The 14,180-nt window shown below is 44.5% G+C and overlaps 1 protein-coding gene across 2 annotated transcripts in view; it reads left to right on the top strand.

The window, feature by feature from the left end:
- The window catches only part of FBH1 (F-box DNA helicase 1), a 925,111-nt gene that overhangs the window by 243,822 nt on the left and 667,109 nt on the right, over positions 1-14,180 (top strand). For both annotated transcript variants that reach the window (XM_069229276.1, XM_069229275.1), the window contains one exon: positions 4,186-4,408. In XM_069229276.1, coding sequence (XP_069085377.1) covers positions 4,186-4,408 — 223 coding nt within the window. The remainder of the gene's footprint in view (positions 1-4,185; positions 4,409-14,180) is intronic.

Below are 14,180 nucleotides of genomic sequence, written 5' to 3'. Positions count from 1 at the left end.
AAATCTGCATTCCAAGACCATATTGCAAGGGGACTTTCTGTTACCTTAGACCCATGCAGACATTACATTAGACCATACATTCTACACAGATTCAGACTTGTGAAACTACATGGCAGGAAGCAAGGCTGACATGTATGCGTCAATGAGACCAAAACTAGCAGAATTTTCTTAGCCATGACTGTCACCAAGATTTTGGTTTCACGTTTCAAATAAAATGTGGTAGTAGGACTAAGTGACAGTGGCAGGCATGCCCTGTTTACTGATTGACATCAAAGTTGAATGTCTCACATGAACTGATAAGACCCCTGCTGACCTTCGATCTTCTTAATAACGAAGTAGTCTAGGGCATAGTACTCCTGGAAGGTTCTTTACCAGTTCTGTTGGTGAACTCATTGGTTGTGGGACCCTGCTTGTCTTTAGATGGCCAATTGCTTTTCATGTTTCTTCTTCAGAAGGACCCTAAACTTGCTGCGAAATTTAATCTTCTAAACTGTTTGGAGAGTGTCCCCTTCCAGAAAAGCTGTTGCTACTTGATGTGTGAGAGTGTTGTAGTCAATAGTAGAAGCATTCAAATGCTCCATCCATGTCCCTACAATCATCTAAACACCTCTGTGAATTTTCTGTTTCTCAAATCCATATATTTGCTTGCTCATGTCTGCTCAGTCAGACAATTAAGCAGCCTTATTCTATACTCTTATATCCTCATTTGCTTCTTAATTTAATGGTGATTTGCAGTACCTGTTGCCACCTTTCAATATTCGTTTTTCAGTCTCTACAAAAGGCAGAGTTTAGGCTTGCGGTGATGCCTCAGGAGACCCCCGGTCGACATTGCGAATGGCCTTTTCCAAATCTCTGACTTTTGCCTATGTTTGTAGGTTATGAAGGGCATTGCGTGTGTCTAAACGCGCTCTCGTAAGCTTACCTAGGAGTTAAAAGAACCCAATTTTTCCTCGAAATACAGAGTTCTTGTTTCTCACCCCTTAAGACCCTTTACTATCTCGCCCTAAAATTCCTATGTGTTCAATTGCCAGACCATTCCCCATTTCACACACTCCTCCAATTTTCAGTAATAGTGTTGAGTTATGTTATGGCTGGTAATGATAGTCTTTAATGGGAGCCTGCCATTAGTAAGTAGAAAGTAGTAATCTATCCTGGGGTATGTATTTTGAGCCCAGGAATAAAAGGAGTTTTGTCTTAGGACAAAAATGTAGAAGTAAACTGCTGCGTGCTTAATTGCTGTAAGAAACACAGTGCATTTCGATTGTCCCTGGTTCATTGAAAACAAGCGTTCCAAAAAGTGGCACTTTGAAATGATATTTGACCCCAAAATGCACAAGAAAGAAAGGTGAGCGGGAGTTGGTAGGGGTTATTCAGCAGGATTTTGGAAGATGAGTGATATAATCTCGCCGTTTGTAGACAGTGAGAAAGTCAGATAGGTAGGTACTTTGATATTCAGGGCTTTATGAACATATGATGAACTTTCACCAGCAAATTCTGTTCCTCTACTTAGCTAATACTGTTTACTAGCATCCAGTGTATATTACATTGAATGGAACCTTACCAAGCCTTCAAATGTCTGTCAGTATAGCTATTGTCTGCCTGGCGTAATTAATATTACCTGCTGATCATAACCCATTATGTGCAGTAATTAAACTAAAGTCTTGCATTTCCCTTCATTGCTTGCATTCTATAAACTTCCCATAGCTCATTTTGGAACATTTCCGTCAATGTGATGAAAAGGCAGTGTTCATAGAGTTGCTAAAAAGCAAATATGATAATTATAATAGTTATCTATGTTTGTTAATTGTGTGCTACCTTGCTGTGAACAACGTAGAATTGTTCAGTAGATCTTTCTTGCTTTGTCAAGAGGACACCAAATTGTAGCAGTTATAGTCCCACACGTCGTCTTTAATTACAGGAGCTTTTTCTTTTTCCATATATTAATGCAGTATACCTGGTGAAAGGAAAACTGGATCTATGTAAAATTTTAACTTTTCTCATTGTATGCTTCTTGTACACATTTGCCTTACTTTCCCTTCCTCCATACGACCAACAATCGTACTCTCAAAGCTATATATTTAATTTTAGAGAGTGAAAACATAGTCTGAACTGGAGGAGCTGACTGATAGGGCCTGCAAACGAATAAGACTGCATGTGCATTTAGATTTCCATTTTGAGCACTATTCAGAGCAAAAGTGCATGTGGGTTTCTCTTAGCTGTGATAATGACCTTCGCACGAGTCTGAAGTAAGCATAATTGCCAAAAGAGTCACTTAGCTGAGCAAGTAGTATTTACACTGGGCAGTTTCTAAATTTTCACAAGCTTCCATATTGCTAAAACTGTTGGTTTTGTTTTTTGTTCTTTTCTAGCTTATATCCTTTCAGATAGTCTACAATGGGGCAAGTGTTTTGTTTCTCACTTCTCTATTAGATGGGAAATCTGAGGGTTGAGTTTGTCATGTGTTGCTGTTTCTGTAGTAGACTGTACAAAATTTCTATACCTGTCACCCTAAGTAGGTCTGCTAGATTGTTTTGTTTCTCTAGTGCAGAATTAGAAAATGCAGTGTCAGTGACTGGGATGTGTTTTTTTTTTTTTAGTCACCTTCCTTCATCGCATTTCCTGTTTGCAATTCCAAAGTAAGATAAGTTAATATCTGCTGTAACTTCCACCCCACACACTTTTTTGTTGACTCCTTTATGTACATGTCAGGTAGCGTCTAATGTCTAATGACCTCCTTACCATCGGTTCTTGGTAATCTTTGTTCCAAGAGGTTGTACCTAGTCTCTTTGATGAATATCACAACATCTAGGTGATGTGCTTATCCCTTTGCTGAATCCCATAACTGCATGGACAAGGACTATTCTGCCTCTGCTCACACATCCCCAGATTTTGTTTACTTTTTCAGTTGTTTGGTATATTTAGCACAGAGCAGGCCAATGACACAAGAGCACTCTACACTGCTCAGAAGTAGAGTTTTGTAATTTCCAATATTAAACTTAATTGACTGTACGAAGATTTAAATCACCCTGAAAACTTAATCTTGTCAAGCAGAGCTGAAAGGCAGTTCCCTTGGAGTGCATCTTAAGCTAAGCAAATGATCTTTAAAAAATGTGTGGTCCAATTGGAAGACAGTTAAGTGAAACCATTGACAAGTGATTGAATGTATTTGCACCCATCATCACTGTGGAGGTATGTGAGCAAATCCAAAATTAAGCCACACGATTTAGGTTTCCGCGCAGACCATGCAGTAATGCCATTTACGGTAAGCATCTTCAGCCAAGGCTGCAAACTTGAGGTATAAAAGATCAAATAATGCATCTTGCTTAGGTTAAACTTGAGGTGATGTGCTTCCATCCAGTGCCTAAAGCACCACTGCAGACACCCAACCTGCAGACCTCAAAGATATTTGGTGATACAATTTGGTGTCATCAATTTACCAGACTGCCCATGAAAATGAGCTGAGGAGTATCTCAAATAACACCCTTTGTAGGTTGATCAGAAGGGATGGGAACATGATAGATAATTGGACAACACCCACTACAACAGTTAGGGTGCCGGAGATAAATACCAGTCTGATAGTTTGTGAACTATGAGCGCCTAGGAGGCAAACTAATGCAACGCCATTCCCCATTATGGCCTCTGAGATGTTAAAAATAAACTGATTTTCAGCTTTATTGAATGTAGCAGAAAGTACAACTGCACCAAGAGAAAGAATTACTGCTCTTTCAAAATGTGGAAGATATTACCCATTGCCTGTAGCATGGCATTAACTCATTTGAACCCCATGTTGGTGTAGCCTAGGTAGAGAGTTGTTGAGCAAAATAATTATCTAAACGTGTTCCCAGACATGGGAGTTAAGTCACTGACTTAAAGCTGGCCAAGACCTCCAGATTGTGGGAGGCTGACTAATTGTACTGGGCAAATAGTTTAACTTTCCAACATGAAATGTATCCTTGTTTTATTGCTGCCATATTTGTATTACATGTGCACAATACCTGAAAGGCAGCTGTTAATGTGCATTAATTATTATTGTTATGCTAAAAATGGTTCGGAACCTTAAATATGCAAATCTTCCTTTTTTGAAGAGGGAGATGTTTTTTCTAAATATAAAAAGGAAAAATATATTTGCCTATTATCTATTTTTGAAAGTCATATTTTCATATTGTTGTTGATGTCTGTTTGCAGCTACCAACAAAAGGGGAAGTTAAACTGTTCCAAGCTGACACCCTTCGCAGTCAACCTCGTTCTACCAGAAGGCCAGGCTGGTTTCATTAGAGCAAAAATGGTTGCTCAGACAATTGAAGCCTTCTTTGCCTCTGCTGATGCATCCATCACTACAGAGCATGTGCCTTTTTGGCGCAAAGATACACATGGGCAAAAGGTCATGGTAGACCATAAGGAAAAACAGGTAAGTGCTTTCATTAACGATGTGACTATATTCTCTATATAAAAACTGATTTACTAACCTCCAGTAATATTGATGAGTTGGTATTAGTACTCTTAAACAAACATAATAAGTCACATGAATTAACCCAACATTTACCCTGACAAGTATGGTGATACTGTGGTTGTTCATCATCCACCATCACAATGAGAGTTTCAGATGACAGAGGCAAAACGTCCCTGGGTGAAAAGATAAAAAAGTTTCAAATTGTTATATGTCATTATTGCTATCTCTTACAGATGTCACTGTACACACTTTCACAGGCAAAAATCTCTCCTTATTAGGCATACGTTTATGCTAACAAAGCATGGCCATGTAGTGAAGGAACTGAATCAGAGTATGCAACATCATCATGATGCTTCTAGGTAGAAACTACAAGCATTTTCTTAAACATTGCTTGAAAGTACTGGTTTTACTAACTTTAGGATAATAAATCATCCTTATGCAGAAGCTTGTTTGTTTTCAATTGTTTATGAAAAAAGATTCAAACTAATCCGTGGTCCTAGCATGGTTCTCCAATGATGAGTCCTGAATCACAGGTCCAATGTTTAGATGAAGTTGCTGGTCTTTTATTTACAGCTTGGATATTATTTGTGCATGTACCTGTTAGCCCATCTCATTTAGTTATAATACTTACACTTGACTATTGCCAGATTATGAATCATTGGATTCATTGAAACGAAATCCAGAAGTTCCAGACCCTGGAGCGCAAGGCAGCAAAATCTCAAAGATATGTGAAAAGTACCTCCTCCTTGGCTTTCAGTTAAGCAAAGAAAATATTAAATATTCTGTTCATCTGACACAAAGGGTTTAGAGGCAGAGGCACAAAGTATCCGGGAAAAAAACATATGTCCTCTAGAAATCTTCACTCCAGCCTTTCTTTCCTGATCTTGACTGGTTCTCAGTATCTCCGTTGAAAGCATGTTGCATGCAGCCACTGATTTAATACCAAGAGCATATGTTGTGAATGTATAATCTGTATGGTAATAGTTCTGTTGAGTTTGTAAAGCCATTCGTTATGGTTATTCTGTAAATATGCCAAAGATGGGCTCCCTTCTGAGGACTGCATTGGACAAGCAAGTACCAGCGGAGTGCACTGGAGTCAAATTCCACAAAACAATAAAGATGCTCTCTCAGAATATTGCAGTCCTAGTGAAAAACTTTACTGCACCTAGTTCATAGCGCATTTTGACTGCCATGTGGTCTTGATCACATGAGCGGCATACATGTACAGAGTGATTTAAACAACATGAACATACCATGAAAATAAACAAGGGACAAGGTGTACTATAATAGAAAGAGTTCTCAGAATGTGGCGGCTATATTGGAATATCGTTTTCACAATTTATAGTGTCTGGTACAGACAGATTACCTATAATACAAAAAACTGAAATAAAGAAGAAAATGCAGCAAAAAAACATTAATATCATGTCAGTGTCGGTATTGCAAGTAGTACCGCATAAAAATGTATGTGTAAATGCTTTCAGACATATTGCACATATCTTTGTGCTCTGTAACTTAAAATATATATTGGCCATTATCCACAAACGCCTTACGTATATGCATAAAACTCTTAATAAATACATTAGGCTCTCAAGTACCAATACAGTGTAGAGGCAGCCTACATATCGGTTTGAAGGCAGTTTGCTATAGTAATATATATAGGTGAAAACACATAATAAAAGGAGCCAACTACCCAAAAGGGGAACAGCAAGGGGAGGGGTATGCCGCATAGTGCTCCATACATACAGCGGACTGAACCTCGGCTGAAGAAAGGGGTCAAGAATCACATGGGCATCCCACCCTGGAGGGCCATTGTTGGGATAGGTAAACACTGGTAATGGCTAACTTCTCCCTCTCAGAAATAATCTACAAAACAGATTCAGGGACAATACCAAGAACTCAGTGCAAAAGAAAACAGTGCAATAAAACAAAGGAAGGCCATTCTTATCTGTGATGTGTGTCACTCAATATGTGGAGGTGAAAAAAAGGGTAGAGGACCAATTCTGCAGACTTTTTCATGCATTCTCGTGGTCCCCTTCTATTGCTCCTAAGATAAAAACATGGCAAACATTTTGTTAAGCAAGTTTAAAAACTGTACGCTATCCAACATGGCATAAGTGAAAATTCCTGAAGAATCACTGTTACAACCACACAGAAAAGGGAGCACATTACATTAATCGTCATGCAAATGTATACTTGATTCTTACTCAGAGTTGAGACCTTCAGACATCTTGGTTTCTAGGTCCAGAATGAATCTGTATTCTCTCTCCAATTCTGAGGGTCCTGTCTCCCCCTCTAGGGTTATGTGGAACCTGTTCAGTAGTGAAGGAAAGCAGCGAGCAATTAATGTATTGTTTCTCCTGGAAAAGCCTGGCTACCACCCAACCCCACGCTTTGCGCGGCCTTTGACCATGCACAGCGGGAGTTGCCCACAGGTCCTGTCTCTCTGTGTGCGAGAATAAGTTTGAGAGGGTCTGTGTGGGTGTGAGAGTGGGTGATTGTGCTCCAATAGAGGAAAGATGCATTTACCTCCACAAAGGATTTCAGCTGTTTTTTCATTATGGAATCGCAGAGTAAACACACTTGCTTTGCCTTCGCCAAGCCCAGGAGTTGGGCTTATTTGTCCTTACTCAAAGTGCAGCTTAAACAGGGGCACCTGCTACGTTTATATTTGTAAGTGCTTCCTGTTGAGGTTTAATTTCTGTGAAATGAGCATCATGGACAGAGGGAAGCTCACCTGCTAGTTTATCCAAAAGGCATCCACAGTTTGCACAAAATATCAATCCAAGTGGAACCTTTTCGAATGCTTAGTTAGTAAGTGCTACCTCGTTAGGTTAATGGCCTGTGTGGGGGAGAGGAGCCGCATGGCCCCTCTCCTCTGGCCGATTTCAGACCTGGGGACCCCATCCCCTGGGGCCCACTACAGTTCCATTGGGGGGGGGTGAGGAGGTGTGCACCCCCCTACCCAGGCCGATCTCTGCCCCCGGGGACCCCACCCCCCAGTGCCTCTGCCAGGGGTGGGAAGGTGTGCGTCCCCCCTCCCCAGGCAGATCTCTGCCCCGGGATCCCCATCCCCCAGGGCCCGGCCTTGAATAAATGGAGGGGGCACGAACAGGCACCCTCCCCTGGAAGATTTCAGCCCGAGGACTGCATCCCCTGGGGCCCACCAGCCTTAATATATTTATATTTTTTTTAAGGAAATAGATCTGTGTGGCCCCCTCCCCCAGCCATCTCTGCCCCAAGAATCCCATCCCCCGGGACCTTGCCATCTGTCTTGGGTTCCCTGCAGGCGACCCCATGTGCAGTGGAACAAGAGGGGGGTAGGTATGTGGGGGGGGGGGGGGGAGCCGGAAGGCCCGCACTCTCAGCCAGCTCCCTACCTCCTGCATGAGCTGGCATTGCTTTTGCACACACGGAGCTGCTAACGATGCAGCTCCCTATCTGCAAAAGCAGTTTTGTTTCCCTGCCTGTATCTCTGTGGGCAGGGAAACCGAGTAAACCTCCGCTCGCAGCAAGTAAGAGCTGTTTGACAGCTCCCACTTGCTGCAAGAGGAATATTTCCTCTGACGTTTTGGGGTGGGAGGACAGGGTGTGCATCCCCCCCTTCCTAATTTAGGTAAGTAGCTGCAGAAAGATGACTGTCCCCTGGGTCTGTTGGGGGGGGCACAGCCCTCCCTTTTATGTCAAATGAATTGCCCGCTGTTACTTAATCGTATGTCTCGTGAGGTGGCAGTCCCTGGGGCTGTGGGAGGTGGAGTGTGGGGGCATGGCTCCCCTGTTTATTTAAAAAATGTGCCCCAGGGAGGTGGTGGTCCGTAGGGCTAATATAAGTCCAAGGAGGGGGAGGGTCCCGTGCGCCCCCTCCTTTCTCAATGCCCACAGGATCTGTCCCACTCCGGGATTCAAGAAAAGGGCAGGACACCACCCTTTTTTTTTTTTTTTTGAATCTTGGAAAAGTCAGCAGATCGGGATCCATTGATTTCTTTCCGAGATTTTTAAAAAAATGCTTTTTAGTCCTGGAGGGGTCGATAGGGGACCCCTAGACCAAGGCTAGGGGCTAAGGGTGACTCTACCATTGCTCCTTTTCTTTTTTTTTTTTACACTTTTTTTTTCTTCTGGCACTCGGCTGAAACAGAGTCCCAAGATGGTTGACAACACTTCCTTGTTGAAGTGTTGGCAACCAATCAGATATCAGCATCGGGACAGTTGGATCGGGGAGGGTCGGCGTCCCTGAATAGCTAATTTTGTTTGGGCTTTAATATCTCCAAAACTACTGAAGGGATTTATACCAAATCACAAAAAGCACTCTTTCTGGACCAAGACCTAGCTTTCTTCCATATTTAGTATAATTCTGTCCAGCAGTTCAGGATGTGGTTGAGTTCAAAAATTTGAAAAATCCCATTGATATCGATTAGGGGAAAAAGTGTTTTGGGACCCCCTTTTTCTCGTTCTTCACTTGACGGGTCACCCTGAAACTTTCAACACAACAGCTGAACTGACTAAAGTATAAGTTTTGAAAATTTCACAAACATTCATCAAGCAGAGCCAAAGTTACTGACAGCGCTCTGGCTATGAAATAAATGGTAATAACTATGTATATATATCTATTAAGATATATAGATATATCCCTTAATGACCAGTCACAAGATGTTCCTGAGGTTCACCGTGGACAAGATACACTACCACTTCAGGGTGCTTCCTTTTGGGATAAAGCCTGTGCCAAGTGGTTTCACCAAGTGCCTGGTGTGTTATACTTGAGGTGACAGGGGATCTGTGGCTGTCCTTACTTCAACACATCTCTAGTAAAGGCATCATTAAGGCAGTGGCAGAGAACATAAAACCATAAACCTTTTACAGGAGGTAGATTTACTATCCCTACTCTAGTCAGTGCAACAATAGGGAAAGCATCTCATGGAGATAGTTCATAGATTATGATTTTCCCTGAACCTGGAGAAATCATCTCCAATACCAGGGAGGGAGAAGACATTTTTGGCAGCAAAGCTAAGTTCCAGCGAGGCAAACACATTCCCAGTTACCAAGAAGACCCTGGCACTGACACCGCAAACTCACCTTTTCCAGAAGGGGCAACTCTGACAGTGAGGACAGTAGGGAAAGTAATTGGGTATTATGGCATCTTAAGTACACTGAATAGTAAGTGCTAGGTTACAAGAGGTCACTTCTTGAGTGTCTACACATCAATTGTCACACACAACCAGGAGTTAGTAGGATCTTGTGAAGGAAAGTCCCCTTTTTGGACATGGTCACTCATGTTTTGCTCACTGCTACTGTTTTTCGACTGAGGTGCACTGGCACCCTGCTGAACAGGTCCTCAGTGCCAGTGCTCTTTCCTTACATGTAGGTAGCAATGTGAACAATTGGCCACAAAGCAGGAATCCGCGACGTAGCCCTGGACTGGATCACCTCCTATCTCACTACAGAACCCAGAGAGTCTGCCTCCCCCATTCCACTCGGAGGCCACCAAAATTAACTGCGGCATACCCTCAGCTCGACCCTCTTCAACATCTACATGGCCCTGCTCTCCAACATCGCCCGATCCCACAACCTCAACATCATCTCATACGCCGACGACACCCAGCTGAGCCTCTCCTTCACCAAGGACTCCGCCAAGACTAACCTCCACGAAGGAAAGAAGGCCATCGCCGAATGGATGAAGAGCAGCTGCCTCAAATTCAATTCCGACAAGACGGAAGTCCTCATCTTCGACTCCACCCCCTCCACATGGGATGACTCCTGGTGGCCTGCCACTCTCGGAGCAACTCCGACTCCCACCGACCACACAACCAACCTAGGATTCATCGTGGACTCCTTGTTATCCATGACCCTGCAAGTCAACACCATCTCCTCCTCCTGCTTCAACACCCCCCGCATGCTCCGAAAGATCTACAAATGGATACCCACCGAAACCAGAACAACAGTCACCCAAGCCCTCGTAAGCAGCAAACTGGCCTACGGCAATGCCCTCTACTCAGGAACCACGGCCAAATTCCAGAATAAGCTGCAACGCATCCAGAACGCCTCCCCACGCCTCATCCTGGACATCCCCTGCCACTGCCACATTACAGGCCACCTGAGAAACCTACACTGGCTCCCAGTCAACAAGAGGATCACCTTCAAACTCCTCACCCATGCTCAGAAAGCACTGCACAACACTGGACCAGAATACCTCAACAGACTGCTCTCCTTCTACACCCCGACCCGGCATCTCCGATCCTCCGACCAAGCCCTCGCAACCGTCCCACTCGTGTGCAGAACTACAACCGGCGGTAGATCATTCTCACACCTCGCCCCCAAAACGTGGAACATTCTTCCCACCCACCTGCGCCAGACCAAAGACCTCCTTACCTTCAGGAAACGTCTCAAGCCCTGGCTGTTCGAGCAGTAGCAGCACCCACCCCACCTTCCCCCTTGCTCAGTGCCTTGATACCCTCACGGGTGAGTAGTGCGCTTTACAAATTCCTGATTGATTGATTGATTGACACTCCTCTACCTATAAGCTCCTAATAGATGGAACCCTTGGTACCAGGGGCCTGGGTAGTGGAAGGGGTCCCAAAGGGCTGCAGCATACACATTGTGCCACCGTCAGGAACCCCTCTAAAGCAAGTTAGATGCAGCTGCCATTGCAACCAGTGCATCCAGGCGCAAGCCCGGCAAAAAACACGACATGACACACCCATTGTATGCCATTTCCCAATCACTGCTTTAAAGTATACGTAGGTCACCCCGACAGCAGTCTTGGAGACCTATGGTGCAGGGTACATTATATTTGATGTGAGGTCATATCTACACAAACTGATATGGCCCTGTGATTCACATCTCCATTGCTGAGCATTGCAGCTGAGCAGAGAAGCCTTATTAAGGTATGTGCTGGACACTCGTCATCACGCGTTCCCCAACTACATAATGGCTTCACTGAAACCTGTGGTGTTTGGTATCAAACACCTTGTCTTAATTAATCCAAGCTGATGCCAGCCTCAAATTTATTATGACATGCATACAGGGAACACCTTAGAGGTGCCACCTGAACCCTACAAGTATCTGAGTGTACTTGGCAGACTGATATCGACTAGACTGCCACCACAGACCGGTTTCTGACCCCCTGGAGGTGAGAGCCTGCACTCTCAGAGGCCAGAAACAAAGCCTGCTCAGGACAGAGGTGTTCTCACCTACTCCAGCAGGATGGCTAAGAAATCTCCATACCAAGGCCAGGGACTTGAAAGGCCCTGCTACCTTTGGTGTGCAACCCCAGCTTCCCCAGATCTGGGTGTTGCCACCCCCTTGCCCTGAGGCCCACTTTGCATCAGGACAGGTGGAAAAATTAGTAAGTCAGTAGGCGTGTACCTTTTTTGAGCTGCCACACCCCTATGGTTGGTACCCTAGGTGGACACTCGAGGAATGATTCCCCCGTCTTCACTAAAGCCCTGCAGTGAAGACGGTGACGACAACTGACTTGGCCCCAGCCCCACCGGCCTGTCTCCTACTTCGAAGAAAACTGCAACAGCGACGCATCCAACAGGGTCCAGCGACCTCTGAAGCCTCGGAGGACTACCCTGCATCTAAAGGACCAAGAAACTCCCGAGAACAGCGGCCCTGTTAAAAAAACTGCAACTCTTTGCAACAAAGAAGCAACTTTTAAAGACCACACGTTTCCCGCCGGAAGCGTAAAACTTTCCACTCTGCACCCGACGCCCCTGGCTCGACCTGCGGAAAACCAACACTACAGGGAGGACTCCCCGGCGACTGCGAGCCCGTGAGTAGCCAGAGTTGACTTCCCTGAGTCCCCACAGTGACGCCTGCAGAGGAACCCGACGCTTGGAACCAGCACTGCACCGCAGCCCCCAGGACCTGAAGGAACTGAACTCCAGTGCAGGAGCGACCCCCAGGCGACCCTTTTATTAGCCCAGGTGTTGGCTACCCTAAGGAGCCCCCCCTGTGCCTGCCTGCATTGCTGAAGGGACCCCCGGGTCTCCCCATTGATTCCTATTAGAAACCCGACGCCTGTTTGCACTCAGCACCCGGCCGTCCCTGTGCCGCTGAGGGTGTACTTTCTGTGCCTGCTTGTTTCCCCGCCGGTGCCCTACAAAACCCCCCTGGTCTGCCCTCCGAAAACGCAGGTACTTACCTGCTGGCAGACTGGAACCGGGGCACCCCTATTTCCATTGAAGCCTATGTGTTTTGGGCACCACTTTGACCTCTGCACCTGACCGGCCCTGAGCTGCTGGTGTGGTAACTTTGGGGTTGCCTTGAACCCCCAACGGTGGGCTACCTTGGACCCAACTTTGAACCCTGTAAGTGTTTTACTTACCTGTGAACTTAACATTTACTTACCTCCCCCAGGAACTGTTGATTTTTGCACTGTGTCCACTTTTAAAATAGCTTATTGCCATTTTGGTCAAAACTGTACATGCTATTGTGATTATTCAAAGTTCCTAGAATACCTGAGTGAAATACCTTTCATTTAAAGTATTGTTTGTAAATCTTGAACCTGTGGTTCTTAAAATAAACTAAGAAAATATATTTTTCTATATAAAAACCTATTGGCCTGGAATTTGTCTTTGAGTGTGTGTTCCTCATTTATTGCCTGTGTGTGTACAACAAATGCTTAACACTACCCTCTGATAAGCCTACTGCTCGACCACACTACCACAAAATAGAGCATTAGAATTCTCTCTTTTTGCCACTATCTTACCTCTAAGGGGAACCCTTGGACTCTGTGCACACTATTTCTTACTTTGAAATAGTATGTACAGAGCCAACTTCCTACACATGTTGATTGAGTGGTTATAGAATTTGTGTACGGTTTTCTTCTAGTCCCCAGGCTATCACGGTTGTTAGATAAGGGCACACAGGCAACCATGGATCTAATCCTGATCACTCCTCAATAGGCAAGGCAGACATGCTTTCCCAATCTTTTGGGAATGGCACAGGGCAGATTGTGGACACTACTACATCAAGACATGTTAACAATGCAGAGAGGCAAGGAGTATCACATAGGACCAACCACCATTATTCAAGAGGCATGGCTTCTGAGGACCTAGAGTTAGACATGGGACTTACACAGAGATCCATGGAAGTCTTAAAAGAAGCCAGAAGGAATACCACATGACAGTGGAACAGGTTCCTACATTGGTGCAACAGTGTGGAACTTTGTGACAATTGGCTAAACAACACTACAGTTATTGACTGTGTCACTTAAAGCACACCTCAGCCATAGTGGGCTAGGGAAGGGGATGTTACCAGAAGTGATTTCTTCAATGTGCTGATTAGCAAGAGATTTCTAGAAGAAGCAAAGAGTGTGGTTCCATCAAGGCCAGTGTTCACATCACTTAAACCTAGTGTTGAGGCAGCGGATTAGGTTGCCTTTCAACCATACGCATAAGATGGGGTTCAAGTGTTTAACATTAAAATCAACCTACCTGATTGCCATCACATCTCATCTTAGTGATGAGTTAGTGAACTGCAAGCTCACAACACAATAACCTTACTTAAAGATAGGTAAGGACTGAGTGGTAAAAAGGACTAATCCACGGTTTCTGCAAGAGGTCATTTCACATTTCCGTGTCAGCCAAGCTATACAGCTACCAAGCTCACAGAAGATAGTCCTTTATACAGTGGACTCAGACGGCAGTTATATGTCATCAGCAGAATTCAAAGCTGAGATCAATGCAACCCAAAGTGCCCCTTTTGGACATGGTCACCCAATTGTTTTTCTCAC

Source organism: Pleurodeles waltl, chromosome 4_1 (assembly GCF_031143425.1).
Source record: "Pleurodeles waltl isolate 20211129_DDA chromosome 4_1, aPleWal1.hap1.20221129, whole genome shotgun sequence".
NCBI classification, from domain to species: Eukaryota; Metazoa; Chordata; class Amphibia; order Caudata; family Salamandridae; genus Pleurodeles; species Pleurodeles waltl.
Note: the sequence above shows the minus strand (reverse complement) of the source record. Positions and strands in the feature narration are given on the sequence as shown.